The 18,537-nt window shown below is 41.3% G+C and overlaps 2 protein-coding genes across 4 annotated transcripts in view; one reads left to right on the top strand and one right to left on the bottom strand.

Annotated features, from left to right (window-relative positions):
- The window catches only part of SCPEP1 (serine carboxypeptidase 1), a 21,851-nt gene extending 11,087 nt beyond the window's left edge, over nucleotides 1–10,764 (bottom strand). The window contains exons 1-8 of one of the 2 annotated variants that reach the window (XM_044982485.1): nucleotides 10,338–10,764; nucleotides 5,167–5,312; nucleotides 4,276–4,365; nucleotides 3,671–3,826; nucleotides 2,483–2,557; nucleotides 1,472–1,544; nucleotides 390–427; nucleotides 26–154 (exon numbers count right to left, since the gene is read on the bottom strand). In XM_044982485.1, the coding sequence (XP_044838420.1) occupies nucleotides 26–154; nucleotides 390–427; nucleotides 1,472–1,544; nucleotides 2,483–2,557; nucleotides 3,671–3,826; nucleotides 4,276–4,365; nucleotides 5,167–5,312; nucleotides 10,338–10,512 (882 nt within the window). In that variant the 5' untranslated portion in view covers nucleotides 10,513–10,764. Of the gene's footprint in view, nucleotides 1–25; nucleotides 155–389; nucleotides 428–1,471; nucleotides 1,545–2,482; nucleotides 2,558–3,670; nucleotides 3,827–4,275; nucleotides 4,366–5,166; nucleotides 5,313–9,010; nucleotides 9,164–10,337 lie in introns of those variants that run through there. The other variant, XM_044982486.1, reaches the window with a different exon arrangement.
- On the top strand, nucleotides 10,515–18,537 carry COIL (coilin). Of its 2 annotated transcripts, none has more exons than XM_044982483.1 (7): nucleotides 10,515–10,800; nucleotides 12,744–13,929; nucleotides 14,547–14,633; nucleotides 15,890–15,937; nucleotides 16,582–16,651; nucleotides 17,631–17,719; nucleotides 18,319–18,537. In XM_044982483.1, exons 1-7 carry the CDS (start codon nucleotides 10,547–10,549, stop codon nucleotides 18,409–18,411), a joined length of 1,827 nt encoding a protein of 608 aa, XP_044838418.1. In that variant the 5' UTR covers nucleotides 10,515–10,546; the 3' UTR covers nucleotides 18,412–18,537. The 2 variants fall into 2 exon arrangements, with proteins under 2 accessions (XP_044838418.1, XP_044838419.1); XM_044982484.1 differs by lacking the exon at nucleotides 10,515–10,800 and adding an exon at nucleotides 11,007–11,152.

Raw genomic sequence — 18,537 nt, 5'->3', positions numbered from 1 at the left:
TTGATGCCAGACAGCATTTTCATACCTGTTCAATTACTTCTTCGGTTTGACTCCAGAGCTCAGTGGCCAGTGTGTATTGCCCTTTATTCACTGCATTCATGACCTTTTTGGCAGCAGCAGTCACCTCCACTAGACCTTGGTCATCAAGGAGAGACTGGAATGCAAACAGGGAGAGAACAACCAATTACTCATGGAAGGAATTTGATTTGAGACCATAAGTCAATGTCATGCCCTGTTAATTACCAGTATAATTACCAGTATACTGGTTGAAAGCTAGCCTAGAAATGGAAGTCCCCTCTTGGAGTTAAATTGTATAATACAAGGTCTTGAATGAAGCCTTAAAAACCAGAACAATTATTGCAAATAGCAGAGATGGAGTAGATACTTACAGTGCTGTAAAGGTATGGCCCCCAGGAAAGCACAGAATCTAGAGAAACAAAATAGGTTTCAAGCATCTAATAATTTCTCAGACACAAATTTCCCTCTAATATAGCAGAGATAATAGTGACAGCAGCATAGAGAGGCAAAGATGAATTACTCAATAAAGAGGCATTGTCAGATCAAATTTAGTACAAAATTTAGGCATTGAAGCTGTTTACAAAGTCTAAACCCACCACCATGACATTAGCTCCCCGCAAGTTAACCAATGGAACTGTTTAAAGCAACCAATAGACATTTCTCCTGCAGCATTTGCAACTGAAACATTGTAGCACTGTGCTAGTGCATGGGAACATGTAGACAGGGTTGTTATTTGTAGCACAGGTAGGGAAGATTGTTTAAGGTAAACCTATAGTTTCCCACTACTAACTTCCCACATCTAAGTCCAGATCCGCCAATGGGGTCTCCCCATGTAGCTCTCACTGCAGGATCAGGACCCTAAGAAATGCTTTCACCTCTGCCATTTTCTCTCCAAGCAAACAGTCATCTCAGCTTTGTTAACTATCACACTACTGTGGCTGGTGGCTTCTAATGTTAGCAGTAAACTTAGAGATTGGTGGTAAAATGCAAACAGTACTTTAAAAGCCTGATATGGTGGAAATTTAGGAACACTTAGACCTCCCGATGTAAAGCCCCCTACCTACTGTAGAGGCTAGTGGTAAAACAGGCATTTACCTACCTGCCATTTTTTAAATGTGCTTGGATTACATAAGGAGCACGCCAAATCAGTTGCAGCCTTGTGAATCTTTCCGTAGCTAAGCCTTAGTGACTTTTAGGGACACTCCCCTGCCACCCATCTAAAGGAACATGAGTTTGTTACTAGCTTTGTCCTAAGGCCATTTTGATTTTTGACCCCTCTAAAGTGGGGCTGGTTTAATTACAGCTCCTTGGAACATCAATGTACATTTACCCAGATTAGGTTTCCTGCAGTCACTGGAGATCTGCTCCATTTAAAGTAGGCACAGACAGCATTCTAGACAGAGGTGGGCTTTTTGGGGAGAGGGAGAAGTTCACAAAAATCCTATAAACGTACCTACAGGAGAAATCCATGAATCTCCGAGAGCAGCCCCAGCAAAATTGCACTGTATGCTCCCATCGTGAATAGCCTTTAAAAATAATGTAAAGAGAGCTTTTCACACACATTTAGGTAAACAAGGATCTTCTTCCTAGTTCTCCTTAACCAGCAAATGGTAGAAACAGGCTTCACAATGCAAGATAAGCAGAAGTGCCTTTGTGTTACAGGAAACAACCCTTTCATTTTAACTAGCATCAAGACACAATGACAAATGAGATCTGATGAGAGTCCATTTATGTCCCAAATGACTATAAATTCATCATTGGCACTTGTCTTCGTAAGAGGAGGCTCGGTAAGAATCGCTGAATTCATTCTTGAACTTCATGGCCTGATATGATTATCATAGGATAAGACAACAGCACCAGCAGGAGGAAGATAGGGAGTACACAGTTTACTCGTACACTGTATCTATAAAAGTCAGTTATGGAAGCTCAAAGTTTTATGAAATTTCTAATTCAGTTTGAGCCTTTGAGAATAAGCTGCTTCTTTCAGTGATCTTGAGCCCTCAAGAGCCTGGTCACTTGTCAGAGGCATATGGATGATTCAACAAAGCCCTGAGTACACCACATCAAGCAACTGACTCTGGGCTAAAGAATATATGGGGCAGATTTTCAAAAGGCACAAGTGGAAATTGGGTGCCCAACTCCTACTGACTTCCAATGAGAGTCGAGCACCTAACTGCCCTGTGTGCCTTTGAAAATCAACCCCAACAAGGCTGCCTGTGCTCCATTTAACCCCTGAGACTTGGGGCACAATGTAATCATTTCCTAGTTATCCACTTCTTAGCTTGACTAAGATCTTTCTCGTCTACAGTGAAGAACATTTACACTCTAAAAATGAAAAAGCTTCTACTCAAAAACAAAACAAAAAATCAAATACACATTTAGACCCTTCTTCAAGATGTGAGAAATACACATGCTGCCAAGGAAGAAGCTGTTATTCACTCCCGTAGGGAAGGATCTGCTTTACCTTATGCAACTCTAAAGCGATTCCAGCTGCCATTTTTCCTCCATAAGATTCTGAGAAGATGTAGAATGGAATAGTCTGGAGAAGGAAACCATACCATAAGGCTATTAGGCTCTCAGAGTAATATACGTTTTGCCCAACCTCTGCCACCTGCACAAAACCCAAACTGCACCTGTTCATCCCTCAAACACTAGATATTTTGTTTGTTCATTCTGAGTTGCACCTAAAGAGGCTACGATCCTACAATGCTGTATGCACAGAGCTTCATTGTCTTCAGTGGGGCTCACCACAGGGACAAGAATCCACCAGCCTGAATGGAGGATTGGGGCCAAAGACAGCAGCACAAATAAATGCAGCTGTAATAGATGTCAATTAGACATTCAATGTCACCTTTAAATTGGGGAGAAAAAAAGGACATGAGTTGTGCCTGCAGGTTTAAAACAAACAATCGGAAGTACTTCTTCACCCAACGCACAGTCAGCCCATGGAATTCATTGCCAGGGGATGTTGTGAAGGCCAAAACTATAACTGGGTTAATAAAAGAATTTAGGTAAGTTCATGGAGGATAGGTCCCATCAATCGTGATTAACCAAGATGGTTAGGGATACAACCGCTGCTCTGGATGTCCCTAGCCTCTGACTGCCAGAAGCTGGGAGTGGACGACAGGGGACGGATCATTCAATGATTGCCCTGTTCTTTTCATTCACTCTGAAGCACCTGGCATTGGCCACTATTGGAAGACAGGACAGGGCCACCCAGAGAGAGGGGCAAGTGGGGCAATTTGACCCAGACCCCGGGGCCCCGCAGGGACCAAGCGAGCCCTGGCCTGGCAGCGGTCCGGGTCTTCGGCTGGCATTTCTGTGGCGGGGGGGCCCTTCAGTGCTGCCAAAGACGCGGAGCCCCCCACTGCCGAAGACCTGGACCGCTGCCGGGTGAATACAAGCGCCACAGCTCCCCCACTTTGCCCCAGGCCCCCTCAATCCTCTGGGCAGCCCTGAGACAGGATACTGGGCTAGATAGATCATTGGTACGAGCCAATATGGCCGTTCCTATGTGCAGTAGCTAGTGGCATATGCTATCTTCTGGAGAGGCTGTTATCTTCCTTCTTCTAGCTGTTTACTAATCCTCTCTGATGCTTGATTAGAACCACACATTTATTTAGTGCTATTAAACAAAATTAGAGTTCCTTACCTGGAAGTCTTTCATCAACCTGAAGAATTCTTTAAGAAGAACCAGCATATCGGAAGATACAGTGGAGAGATCTTTTGCAAACGCATTACTATCATTTGTGTAACTGAATCCAGTGCCGACGGGATTATCAACAAACAGTACACTGGCTGCCTGCAGCTATACAACCAGGAGAAAGGAGATTTGTATGAAGTCTCCATTCAATTACTAATACATGCAGATTTCCCCTTTTCCCAGTCCCAGATGTGTATTACAGTCAAGTTCACCAAACCGTGTTTCCTCCACCAAATCAAATGGGTAAACCTATGCTTAAGCTCTTAGCAGCTGTTTCCCCAACTACAGTATTTTAGGGATAAAGTTTTCAAAGATTAGCAAGTGATTGCAAACATGTGGAGAAGGATGGTTCGATACCACTTCAAGTGTTTTTGGTGGATCAAAAATAGAACTACAGAAAAATTCTTGTCTTAAAAAGTGTTGAATTTAAGATGGACAGCGTACCGCTTGGGGCATTTTTGTCCTGGTCAGTCACCTGACTAAGAAAGCAAGGATCTCATCTATAAATCAATGAGCAAAAGCTAAGATTATCAATCTTAAACTTTCTAGTATACCCAGGTTGTATTTCTTGGTTTCAGTTCTGCATCCAAGGGACCAATTTCTTCAAAGTTCCCAAATCCACAGCCTGAAGCTCCTGGACCTCCCTATGGGGGAAAAACAAGATAGCTAATTAGAATCAAGACAAAGCAATAGAGTTAGATCACTGAAGTTACACAGGACTAGTTTGTGTGCTGCATGCAAAAATGCAAAAGGAGCCCCCGTCTTCCTTCATTATATATACGCCCTGCTTGTGGAGAGAGGAATTTAAAAGAGTCAATCACTAATTTGTGAAAGCATTTGATTATTTTTATGCTAGGCAGATACCATTCTGAAGCTTTTCTTCCCATCCAGAGCTGAGCACACTTCAGTGCAGTAGGTTATGGAAGAGTCAGCTACTGAGCTGGTGCACGTATAATAGTCAGTTTTCCCCAGGTGCACAGCAGGTGCACTACACATTGCAGAATTAATCCAGAACGTGAAAGCCTGCGTCAACTGATAGATTATATTCAACACTGCCTCCTGTAATATACTGTCTAGGATTTGTGTGTGTGTCTGCCCTTTAGTGATGTGTTTGCAGGGTGCCTAGCACAAAGGGGTTGAGGCCACTAAGTACAATCACAATCCAAAGAATAATGAACTCTCTTGGTTTCTGCTATATGCTTCTTGATATAGGGTGATCAGAACTAAACACATATTCCAGGTGAGGTGTCCCATTAATTTATATAATTGATTTTTAACATTTTCAGTATTCTTATCTAACCTGGAAACCTAGTTCAGACAGGACTCAGAGAATAAGTCATAGCTCTGAATCTTATTTCTGTGTAGCTAGAATATCATGGAAGATCAGTATGCTGAATGGTGCAGAAATCAAGATTCCTTTAAAAATGTCTTTCACTATATCTTACCTGAAGCCACATAACGAGAGGTAATTCCGTGAAATTTTTGGCAGAGTTGTTTGCATAGTACAGCCACCAGAACATGGATGCATTGCTTCTGACTGTTACATACCCCCATGCTTCTTTCTGTTCTTTTGATTGCTTTATAACTGCACCTAAAGAAAAGGGGTATCCGATTCAGTCGAGTAGAGTGGGCATTTGACCAGTCCAAAAATAATTGGTCAACGACAGGTCTAGCATTGTCAAATCATATCAAAATTGTCAAATATTTTGCAGAACTAATTTATTAAAACAGTAACAACAAAGAGAAAGACTTTACGGTCTGCAGTAGGCTAGTCCTTAGGCATAAGTATCTATCTAACTACAAAAAGTAAGTTCTTAACTGAGTTATTTTAACTCAGAAAAATATGAAACACAATTAAATGAAGTTCTAAAAAATGAAAGAATGGTATCATGAAGCAATCAAAAAGGTAGGTCAGAGCATTCTTGTTAGGATAACTGACGGTGATCAAATAATAGCTGGTCAGTTGACATTATTTGTCAAACATTATTTGTCAATTGACCAGCTTGTCAAACCTAAATTAGAGTATGAAACATTTGGCCTTGAAACATTTGACCAACAGAGACTTGGCTGAGACCCATGAGTTTTAATTTTGGGTGTGGTAATTACAAACACTCTCATTCAAAAATATTTACTACTGAACAAAACACCTGAACCCTGACTACACTCAACTTCCACCCAAATCCTGCAAATATTTAAGCACTTGCATAACTTTGATTTCATCAGGTCTACCCACAGGAATGAGGTTATGCTTGTACTTACGTGTTAGCAGGATTGGGGCCTTCCATTATCATTACCACCAGTGCAGCTGTCCAAATGCTGGAATAAATTTTCTAGACCAGACATGCCTTTAAGTACTTGCAAAGAGCTGGGCTGAAATACTGGTGCCTTGAAGACAATGTCAAGTCTTCCACTGACTGTGATGGGGCCAAGATTTCAGCCCCAGGGTATAACAGTTTGGTCCCAATCTTGCAGGCAAGATCAAATCATGATATTATAGTATCCAAATATTGTTACATTTAGGGCCCTAAGAAAAGTCATCATTAGGGCCTGATCCAAAGCCCAGTGAAGGCAGCTGAAGATTGATAATAATTTCAATGGCGTAATCTACTATGGTGTATGATGCAGATGCATTGTAGGGAGCAGACCTTTAAAGCTTAATCCTCTCGCTAGTCTTCTTTATCACAAGATAGTCACTAGAACAATGTGGAATGTCCAGTAACTGAGAAGCAGGTTGGTCAGTAAAGATGACCTAGAGCATAGTACTGGAATGATTCCATCTATTTTGTTAGAAATGTGGGTTAAGAACTGCTCCACATCTCTGCAAAAGCACATTAAAGTGCTTGCTTATTCTGAAGGGGCACTTTCACTTGGATTTGAGGAGCAGCAGCATTAATGGCCTTGAACAAGCCTACAATTTGCTAGCAGCGTTATCAGAATATTTTGAAATCACTGCAAGTAGAGGAAGGGTTACCCATTATAAACAGAATTGGTTTAGCCGTGTTCTCTTTAGATCTGATGTGACTCTTTGATATTTTTCTTGGTACTTTGTAGCATCAAGAATCCACATTCATTCTTACTGCCAAATTGGACTTCAGCTCATCAGTTCACATCGTGTCATGGTTTCAAAAATAAGGATAGCACCCTCAACCAGTCCTCTGCCTTAGTCTGTCATTAGTTGACAAGCTATTTGGGACTAATAACATTACCTAAAAATTCTATCTGCTTTGAAGTGCAACAATGCGTTTGCCTTATACTCAAGAAAAAGTCTTTGCTGCCCAATCAAGCAATGACCTCCAGGAGAGAGTTTGGTATCAAGCTCTAAAGACCTATGGCCCTGATACTACAACTGGATCCAGGACAGCAGACCATGTGCCTATGGGGAGCCCCATTGAAGTGGGTGCAAGGGTCTGCATAGGATCCAGGTCCAATTGCAGGATAGGGGCCTTAATTTTCAGGCAGCTTCACTCCAGGGAATACTCCATTACCCAGTACCAAAGAGCTTGGATCATAGAAGCTGAAGGTGGAAGCCGAAAGGCCAGGCCGCAAGAATCTTGTGGTAGGAAGGAAAGTCAGCCTCAAGTAAACTAAAATGCTTGCAATTAAACCACATAAATTTCCCAGCAGAAGTGTGCATCTAACTTTAAATCAGTTATTAGGAGTTAACTGGGCAGTTGCTTACAATGGTCAGTCTTGAAGTTATTTTTCTAACTTCAGGAAAAATCCTGAAGCTGGGCTTGAAAGCCATTTAACAGCTGAAGTGGAGAGAGACAGCCTAATTTTTACAAGTCCTTATCCTGTCTATAACCCCCTAAATGTTGCATAATACAATAGTTTGCAGTAAATCAGAGAGGTGGAATTTGAATAAGGAATATTGTTTTTTTCAGCTTGTTAACTATTTTTCCTTTTTGTGTTTTCAATTTATTTAGTTATTTCAAGAACCCTAGAGATCCAGCAAGGTCATCAATTGTATGACCCCTCATCTAAAACCTAGGCTAACAGATCATGTGTATAGACAATTATCCACATAAGACAAACAATGTCTCTCCAGTTATATCTTATCAATAGCCCTGACAGTAAGCTCCAAAACATCTCAGTTACATTATTCTTAGTCATCAACTTAAGGTTTTATCTGAGAAAAGTTACACAACAGAGACTTATCTTCACTTGTCTTGGGAGACCAGTGATGGTGGAGAGGGTGAGAAGCAGCAGAGTTTAGAGTGTTAGATTCCATCTAAATCCTGTTCTGTGTAACCAGCTGGCATCTTTAACCCACCCCACATTAGATTCTTGCTTTCAGGTAGGGGAAGTGGACCTTTTTCTCCAGGAAAAAAGTCAGCCACATAATAAAGACTGACACTATAGCTTAAGGGTGCACAGCACAGAGCTCTAAATTAAAAAAGAGGCACACCACGTTCAAATTAAAGCACCACCCTCAACCAACATTTTTTTGGACACACCAGATTTTCAAACTTGATCCCCAAACCTTCAGTCCTGAGATTGTGCAGACTGAACCATGCAGAGCTCTATTAAAGTCAATGGGGCTCCGTGTGGGGGCAAAGGGCCATCCACGTGTTCCTTATTGAAGGATCAGGGCCTCAGAGAGCAGTTCTTATGCATACCACATAAAGAAGAGACTGCCTGTCTATCACTTCAGTAATGCAAGGCTACTTTTCTGGGAGTAAAAAGAAAGAGCTACTCCTACAGATGGGAGGGGTGCAGAGTACTCCCGCAGCAGATATACATGTACGTTCTAGGACATTGGATGAGATCTCTGACTCATCATGCAAATACTTATCATTGATTTCAGTGAGGCTACTTATATGTGGTTAGGTTACATATATTCTTAGGGCCTGACGCTGAACACACTTGGAAACTTTTTGCACTGTGAAAGACAAGGGAACAGCCAGAGTGTCCCAAGGAAGGGATTACATCATTAATGTCACAGGATAGGCAAAGCTTAAAACAGTGTGAGCCTGGAACAGACTCCCTTAAAAAGGATCAGTCTTTGAAAGCTCTGCACAAAACTCTCAGCACATCTGGATTTAGATGCTTCTGCCAGGGCCTAGCACAAAAAATATCTGGGGAGTGGGTATGCAGGGTAAAAGGAGGCATCACTCATTCCTTAGTGTTCACCTAACAATAAATGCCTGAAAGTTCAACAAGCCATAAAACAGTCAATTTAGGAGAAAGGTGCTTGTGAGTAATGTCCATCACCCCTAGCTTCAATAACTCCTCATGGATCTAGTTAAACATGCATCTCTCATACACTCAGCCCCCTACCAAACATACCTGAACCCAAAGTCAGCAGGAAAAGCAGCGGGATAACATGTTGTCTAAGCAGCAGCTCCATCTCTGCAGCAACTGGAGAGTTTCCTGACTGAAAATCATATGACTTGGGTCTCTAGTCAGCTGCGTAGTGAAAAGCGAAGTGCTGGCTCTCTGGTCATAAAGGGAGCTGGTTACTACCCCAGGGCGCCCTCTCTCCTCCCCTGCATGGTAAATGCAACAGATATCTGTGCTGCAGTCAAGATGCCAGTACATTTGGTTCTATCTGTGCGGCTAGATTTAGCTGGCTTCCCAAACCGGCTGATTTCCCTATGTTATGCTACAGAATTTATTGGGCTTGTCTACATGAGAACTACTGGCTTTTCTGATGTTGGATGCTAAATCTAGCCTGTGAGATAAGGAAAGGAATTGTGTATAAAATCAGCAAGTGATTTGTGTGTGCTAAAAGGATTTACAATCATTGTTTCCACAACTTCTCTAGTGATTTAGGTTTTCCAAATTTATTCTTCCTAGAGACATAATCCTAAGAAAATATTTCTCCTTCCTTCTCTCTCTTTTAATGCCCACACATCTGAGATTCTCATTTCATGATATTCAGGTTTTACGCTTTCTATAAGAACTCCTTGCTCCTATCTTGCAGACCCAAACCAAAAACATTTATGTACAAGAATAATTTTTTCTCATGTGAGTAATCCCACTGAAGTTAATGAGACTCCACATATGTATAGGGCTCTACCCTGTAAATCTGACCTCAATATCATGGATTTAAGATGTTAATATCAGTTTTTCTCCTAAGAACGTAAGAGCAGAATTGTTTTACATGATTAACATTACATGGAGTGTGTTGGAGGGATGGGGGGGGGGCAGAGAGTTTAAATGATAATTAAAGTTTTGATCCTGAATCTGGCTCCAACCAGCCGTATTCTAATGCCCATGCATAGCCAGCTGCAGGATCAGGGTCTAAAACAGACACTCCTCTGTGCCAAGGTGGGTGAGGTAATATATTTTATTGGACCAACTACTGTTGAGGAGTAGGGTGGCCAGACAGCAAATGTGAAAAATCAGGACAGGGGTGAGGGGTAACAGGAGCCTATGTAAGAAAAAGACCCAAAAATCAGGACTGTCCCTATAAAATCGGGACATCTGGCCACCCTATTGAGGAGAGGAGAAGCTTTCGAGCCACACAGAGTTCTTCATCAGATCGCTCCTCAGTTCTCATGAATGTCCCTATGAAAAAGAGGAAATAGGGAACAATAAAGGAAATATGGGCCCTGATTCTGCTCTGAGCTTTACAGTCGTCAAAAATAAACCCAAGGTAGATAAAACTCACAATGATGCCTGGTGATCAATAGGAACACGATTGTGATAGAGTGATTGACAATCCAGTCATTCCCTGCTGCAGCAGGCTCTGTTCTCTGGCTGTAGTTCGCCGCTGCCGCCGGCAGGTGGCGTGCGCAAGGCGAAGCTGCTGAGTGATGCCTTTCTTGTGCCGCGTGGGGCACCATAGCCTCCCTCCCCGCTCCGGCCTCCTTGTCCAAGATGGCGGCGGCCGGCGGAGGGGGCCCCGTGCGGCTCCGGCTGCTCTTCGACTACCCGCCACCGGGGAGCCCGGGCTGTTCGCTGTGCTGGCTGCTGCTGGAGCCCACCCAAGTGCGCCTGGTCACCGACCTCATCAGCCTAATCCGGGAAAAGTTCGGCTTCAGCCGCCGGGCTCAGCTCAGCCTCTTCCTGGAGGGGGCGCTGCTGCCCCCGACCGAGAGCGCGCGGCTGGTGCGGGACAACGACTCCCTCAGGTGGGGGAGAGGGGGGAGCGCGAGACTCCCTGAGGTGGCGGGGGGGCGGAGCGCGCGAGACTCCCTGAGGTAGCGGGGGGGGGGGAAGCGCGCGAGACTCCGTGAGGTAGCGAGGAGTGGGGCGCGCGAGACTCCGTGAGGTAGCGGGGCGGGGGAGGGAAGCGCGAGACTCCCTCGGGCACGAGGGGGGGCGGCAGCGAATCTTGGGGGGGGGGGCACCTCTGGCCACGGTTCAGTTGCCCCCGTGGGAGATTGACGCCCCTGATGTTTCTGCCCAGGCTCCCTTGGCCCAAGCTGGTGCTTTAGTCTGGGATTAAAAAATGGAGCCATGGGAGCGGGGGCTTTTTTAATGGTGAGGAAACTCGGCTGCTCCCCAGGTGGCTGGAGGCTCAAATCTCTGCGTTGCTGCGAGCCCAACCAGGAGCCATCTCTCGCTGCACCTTCTCCGTTCTCTGCAGCGTTGCTTTCATGTAGCCAATTTTGGCTGGATGTATTTCTGGAGATTTCATCACCTGACATAATCTTTAATTAAAGATTAATCTTTAATTCCCAGAGATTCCAGGCCAATCCTGGAGGGTTGGCAACCCTACTTTCATGGCTGGCCTGCTCTGCCCTTGCCTAGTGGATGGGAAAACCTGTTTCTGAAAATAGCGAACAGGATTTGGAACACCCTCTTCCCCTTGTGCAGACACCTTTTAATACTTCTAAAATCACATCAGCCGATCATACTGTAGCCTAGGTTCAATTCTCTTTTGAAAAGTATCTTTATTGTTGCCTGGACATACCCGTAGAATCTTGAGATTTTAGAGGAAGGCCTGTAGTGTCCCACAAAGCCGGTGTGGTTAGATGTTGACAGATGTTTGGCTGTGTGTGTGTGTTCTCTCTGTGTGCCGCCCCAGCCCTGTGCAGACCGCTGGCATGACAAACCTTGCGCAAACCGCCCAATGACCACAAGATTCGTTAAGGGACGAAGGCACCCAGCCAGGTTTATTGTTGACAAAGCACGGCACTAGTATTCTGGAGACTCTACTGGACCACTAATACATGTATGCCTGTAACAATGGATGAGCTCAGTGAACTCCCTCTGAGATACATTTTTATATTCTGATACAAACAAGTTAGTACTGCCCATTTGACATAGTTAGTTACTGCCTCCTGACGTGGCTAGTTATCACACATCACCTTGTACACATTGGTTTGATCAAAACATTTTTATTACGTACTGTCTTCCTGACCTTATCTTTTAGGGAGGGGCTCAGTGTGTTCCTGTTATCCTTGGGGAATGTTTTTGTAGCGTTCTTGATATTGGGACGTTCTGGTACCACTTGATATCCAGATGTGTTTGTGTGAGTACTTTGTGACTAGCACTTCTTAGGAATGTGTATTTCTGCAATATCAGCCCTGTTTTTGCCAGATTTTGTGAGCAGGTTTTGCCTTATAGCAGGCCTTTGATACAAGGGCATATGTCTCAGAGCTCTCTTCCTATTACAGACTGTGCCTCAGATCAAACACCTAAAGTTTGACAAGTGTGGCTAGAGGAAATCTGGGGTGCAAGACAAGGCTTCTTAGGTACTGGAGGAAAGTGCAGCCCATGTTCCCTGCAGACTTCACACTGAGCTCCCTACTCCATGGCACCTGCACTGGCATGTGGTCACCTCAAGCAACAGGGACATGTCCTCCTCCCCCTCCCCCCCCAAGTGAGCATATGGGGATTTTAGTTTGTTTGGAAGCTAGTTTAGTCCTTGGTGGCATAATTTGTGGGAGATTTATAGGTGCACCTCCTCATCTACTAAGGTAATATTCCTTAGCTGCTAAGTGAATAGCTGTGAGATTAGATTATTGTCTTTTAGAAATAAGGATAATTATTTCAAACTCAATATGTAGAAAGGAATATTAATTTGCTACTTATACTGAACACTTGTTTCTCTTTGTCTTTTTCACAGAGTTAAATTGGAAGAGGTAGTTGCAGATAGTTGTGATGAGATGGGTAATGGTATCACTTATTCATCAAGAAAAGAGAGAAAAAGGCACAGGCAAAAGTTGGAAGAGGAGGGGGAGTCTAAAAGTGAAGATGACAGACACAGAAGGAAGAAGAAGAAGAAGAAACAGAACTCTGAACATCTTTCTTGTAAGGAAGAGGACTCTGTAAATGTTCAAGACTCTTGGAAAAAGTCCAAGAAAAGAAAAAGAAAAGAAGAGGTGAATGGAAGAAATGGTATCACAGGAGGTAAGGATGACAGTGGTCTTGATGAGTCCAAAAAGCTTAAAAAAAAGTCAGAGGGGGAGAAAGAGACAGAAAGAAAGGATGTTAAGCAGAGAAAGACAAGGGCAGTTAAAGGAAAGACTATTTTAGAAAAGGCCAACAACATTTTTCTTCTGAGTCCTAGTAAAAGTAGCACAGTAAAAAACATCTCAGCACAGTCCAGCAAAAAGAGAGGGGGAATTTCAGATTGTGATTCCTCCAGCACATCATCTGACAATGAAATGGATATGAAACAAAATAAATCCTCACATAAACCTGTGGCAGCAACCCTACACACAGACAGAGCCCAACTTGCTGCAAATTCTGCTATAAAAGCTGTTGCTGCTAGTAAAGTTACTGCAAAATCTAAAGATGAAAATTCCCCTAAGACTGCAATTAGTAAAAAAGCTAAACCCCAGTCCTCGAGTTCAGATTCTGACTCTAGTATGGAGGAGGAGGAGGAGCAAAGCAGTAACTCAATGAGAAATTTGCTGCCTAAAAATCCACCAATTGTGAACATTATGTCAAAGTCCCCCAAGGCAAAGACCTCTTCAAAGTCTGATAGTTCAGATTCAGAGACATTTGTTATTAAAAAGCCCATAGCAAATGTTGGCTTCAATAAATCCTTCGTAAGAAATGGTGATAAACAGTTGCCAACTAGCAATCAAGGACCAGCTGTAAACCCTAGCAGTTTTGGAAGGGGACTTGGAAGAGGAGAGGATAACTTCTTCTGGAGAGGACCTAGGGGCCGTGGGTGTCGTGGGATGATCCGAGGCCGGGGCCGAAGCCGAGGAGAAAGCAATAGTGTCTTTTTCAACTACAGCAGTGAAAGCCAGAAGCAGCAGCAGTTAAATGAAGCAGCAAAAAACACTTCAGTTGTTATCCAGGTGAGTGACTATTTATGTCCTTATAACACATTTCTTTAAAGATTTTTTTTAAATTTTATAGTTTTCTTACTAAAATGTTAGTAACTGAATATACAAAAACACAGTAATACCACTAGCTCTTATATTGTGCTTTTCAACACTAGATCTCAAAGCACTTAACAAAGAAGGTCGATATCATTATGCCCATTTTACAGATAGGAAATTGAAGCACAGAGAAGAGAAGTGATTTACCCAAGGTCACCCAACAGGCCGTGCCAGAACTGGGAATAGAACCCAGGTCTTGTGGAGTCCCAACTGAGTGCTCTATTCACCAGGGAACACTGCCTCTCACATCAAAGAGCATAAATTGTAAAAACAAAACAAAAAAGATAAGAATAAGACCAATGTAAGGAATACAACTGTACAGTTCATATGGTTAAGGACAGCTAACTCACATCCTGAACAAGTGTTTGTAAAATACTGTTGTTTTATATTATACACATAGCTTGTGCTCTACCTTTTGGGTTGGATGCTGGTTTGTGTGATGGATTTTCTCAGGTTTTTTTCATACAGCATTAATATTGCTTATTTGCTTTTGTTAAGTAATTGAATCAATAAGTGTAATGTTAATTTTACAGAATCCAGTGGAAGTTCCAAAGAGGGACTATAGTGTACTACCTCTATTAGCTGCCCCTCCACAAATAGGGGAAAAAATTGCCTTTAAGGTAAGGAAATCCTAAAATATATGGTGTTAGTCATATCGCTCAGATCTCTTTCAGATGTACCAGTATAATACATTTTGTGATTTATTACCTTAGCTGTGACATCCAAAAATTTTGCAATGTTCAAACTTGCATTATTTAGTGACTGTTGCTGTAGAAGTATCAGACAGTATGTTTGCATTTATCCTGATATGCAGTTAACCTTGGTCCCTTAGCTTGTAAGTTAGATGAGGAAAAATGGGTCCCAGTAGGATTGACATCACAACCTTTCCAGACGAATTATAAAGCTAGGCCTTCAACCATTAGCATGAGAACTGGGTATCCAAAGAACCCTTTTTCATCTTTATCGGTGAATGACATTTTTGTCTAAATCTTTTTATAAGAAATCTGGAACTCTGACTGGTTCAAAGCCCTCTAAGCCTTCTGGTATGCCTCATATTTGCTAGTAGCTCTAAAATTATTCATTAATCTCTCTAACCAAGTATTTTCTTGAATAAAAGCACCTGCTACAGTTTTGATTGTGCATATATTTTCAAATTGTCTTACTCTAAAGACACAACTTGAAGGGAATCAGTTATCTATTCTATATTTTAGAAAGCTTTTGAACTAGTGCATTTAAGTTTATTTTGTTTTAACTTAATAGAATGTCAACATAAGCAAAGAAATGTCATACTCTCCATCTCCACCTCAATTTCAGTAGGAATTCGTAGACGAATCTGTACAATAGATCCTTCCCTCAGACCACCTGAGTCAAGCCTCAGTTAATCAAGCTGACTTTGAACCTTCCCAGAACGCCTCTCTTTTCCATGGAAAAGCTGTCGTGATACAAACAACTCCTTAAAGACCACCCCAGAGAGAAGTGCTTCACACACACAAAAACGAAGTCACTATGAAAATCCTCTTAAGTTACTATTTCTCTCTGTATGGTGTTTCTGTGACATCATTGCAAAATTTGCTATAAAAATAATGCTACTTCATTTCCAAAATCAAAAATAAAGAAAACAATCACTGGTGCTGAGGAAACTGGAGTCACAGTGATCTCTTCTTGAAGCCCAAGCTGAATGGAAAGCCACTGGAGCAATCAGTCATGGAATACTAGCTGGGGCAAGCATTAGGGTCTAGGAGCAGAATGCACAGCTCTTACACACTTCACCTCAATGATAGGGCCCAGGCTGGATAGTAAGTGGGTCAGCAAGGGCCAGAAGCAGGAGATAAAAATTTTTCATGTCTTTTAATGATTTATATTTTTCTTTTAACAGCTTTTGGAATTAACTGAAAATTACACTCCTGAAGTATCTGACTACAAGGTATTTTTTCAAAAAATGTATGTATAATACTATAGTGGGTAAGACAAGGTTTTGGGGGAGTCTTAGATATTTTATAATTCTGTGCATTGTATATTCTCTCCCCCTACTTCTCATGTTACCATGCAGACTATTTCCAATATAAATAAAAAATAATTACAAAATACGAAACTATTCAAAATATTAAAGTGTTGTCAATAGAAAAACACATGCAAACAGTACTGCTGATTTAAGAGCAAACAATTTAAAATGTGAGGAAAAATTCCAAGTTGTTGGATGCAAAAGAACATTGAAAGACTTGGCACATTCGTTTGAAGTTGTCAAGACATGTCATGGAATTATTAAAAACATACCTTTGTAGCAGTTTCAAAGAACTTGATTTATAGCTGACTAATTGCCACAGTCACTGTGGATTAATGTGGCAAAAAAAGATTTGGGGTTATTGGTATTACTAATTTCAGTTCATTTGCAACTTTTTAAAGTTAATTGTTTAATACTTTAACAGATTTTTTCAGAACTGGGCAAAAGACTTCATCACATAGAAATATGTGCTCTGGCTGTGTTCAAGATATCCTTGTAATGTAATATGAAACACTTGTCAAACTTGCTGTGCTTCACCATAGGACCATTTTTGTTGTTTTTTGAAGGAGGGAAAAATAATCAGTTGGAATGCTGATAACAAACAGCTAGAGCTTGAGATTCTTTCATCTTCAGCAGGCAAGTATATGTAACGCCAGAAGTCAGTATGTAAATATCTAAAGTCATTTCTGCTGCGGTGGTAAACATATGTAAGACAATATATTACATTTTTTCAGCATTACCTCAAACATCATAAAATTTCCCACAGATTAAAATAGTATGTTAAATAGAGAAAATCCATGGCACTTGCTTGCTGTCTTGAAGTTGGTTGTAGATATTGCCAAGCAGGTGTGGATACTTGAATGACTTGTCAGGTGTGGCATCATGCATATAAAGTTCACTTTGAGTTGTACTATTCACAGCTAGAAAGTGAACAATGTCCCATTGGAACTGCACTGTATCATCTGAAAGATTAAAATGGTTAAATGAAAATAAATGGAATAGACGTGCTTGTGAATGGAAGAAATTTTAGGGCCCAATCCTTTGAAGTCAATAGTTTTGCCATTGACTTTATTTGGTGTAGGACTAAGTCCTTACAAAGTAAAGGAGTGCACCTCAAATACTTGATTGAAATTCTGAATGCAAGTATAGCGGTTGCCATTTAACAACCAGCATTTATCAACAACTGCCACACATCTGAGTTTGACATAGTTTTTCCTTATACTTAAATCGGGAGAGATTTGTGATTGAGTTGGCAAATGTTGACTTTTTATTGGATTTTACTGTGTGGTCTTAACTAGATACCTGTATTGTAATTTGGAAGCGGTTGAACTAGGTCACCTATCTCTGATACATATACACCAGTTATATGCACTGTATAATTGCATAGTGACAAATGGGTCCCTACCGCAAACAAATTAGATTAATGAGTTGATACTCTCTAGTGTGTTACAGTGTAGTATAAACACAGAGTAGTGTACGGTCATTACTGCTCAACTGCTTCATTGAACCACTGGGGAGTGAATGATTGTAACAGTGTTTGTTGTAATGTGTATTGCTGATTACTTTTACATTTATAAAAAACTAACTATAAATCATGTTTTTGTTCTTGTTTAAGTGGTGAAAGAACCAGGAAAGTTTGATCTGGTGTACGAGTCTGCAGATGGAGCTGAAGTGATAGAATATGCTGTTTCTCAGGATACGAAGGTGTGTTAATATTCTTTAAACTGCTTGGCTTTGTCCTATGCACAGTTGAAATAGTATCAGTTGTATGTGACTGTTCACTGCAGCTAAGGAACTTACCTGTTTTAATGAGATTTCTATTTGTCAATACGTCTCAATGAAAATGAGCGAAAACAAAAAGAAATAATTGCTTCTTTGTAGTGATTGGTGTATATTTATATTATAGCAATCATTACTTCAACATTATACCTCATTTAATAGCTATGTAGGTGTATAGATATATATACACAATTCACTGAACAAAATGTTTTGAAGACTTTTTTTCTTAATGTAACAGAATTCAATATTATGTCTAGCATATTTCAGTTTTTACAAGTTTGTCTATTCATCTGGTATTTTACTCTCCCTACATGTGTGGATCTTTGCTGATGTCAGTGGAATTCTGTGTGTATTGGGAAAGCAGAAAAGCAGAGTAGGGATTCACCATACAGATCTTTGTATTATACAGCAGTTCTTGTTTAGTAATATTTTTGTATAGATGCGCAGCTGATATGTACCTTCTTAGTACAAATATAGACAATAAAAGAAAATCTCATCTGTTTCTCTCCATGTGTTTGTTTCAGATAACTGAAAGCTGGGGTGCACTGATTGAACCAAGACTGATCGTTGAACATTCTTCTACTAATGAATCGACCACCGAGAATGTAAAACTCTAAGATGTGAACTCATTTTCCATATGTGTAAATAGTTATATGGACTCACTGTTTTGTGAAATACTTTCTTTTGGTTTTGAAGACAGCAAATGCACTGGATGTTTTTTAATAAATAATTTCAAAATGAAA

The sequence above is a fragment of the Mauremys mutica genome, chromosome 12 (assembly GCF_020497125.1).
Source record: "Mauremys mutica isolate MM-2020 ecotype Southern chromosome 12, ASM2049712v1, whole genome shotgun sequence".
Lineage (NCBI taxonomy): Eukaryota > Metazoa > Chordata > Testudines > Geoemydidae > Mauremys > Mauremys mutica.
The sequence above is the reverse complement of the archived record's forward strand: the minus strand, read 5'-3'. Positions and strand labels throughout refer to the sequence as shown.

What these genes read in the sequence shown, in the direction of transcription:
- COIL (XM_044982483.1), top strand. Translation starts at nt 10,547, where the DNA reads ATGGCGGCGGCCGGCGGAGGGGGCCCCGTGCGGCTCCGGCTGCTCTTC. An exon ending in ACACTTCAGTTGTTATCCAG is followed by an intron (nt 13,930 to 14,546) that starts GTGAGTGACTAT and finishes TTAATTTTACAG; the next exon opens with AATCCAGTGGAAGTTCCAAA. An exon ending in CTGAAGTATCTGACTACAAG is followed by an intron (nt 15,938 to 16,581) that starts GTATTTTTTCAA and finishes TGTTTTTTGAAG; the next exon opens with GAGGGAAAAATAATCAGTTG.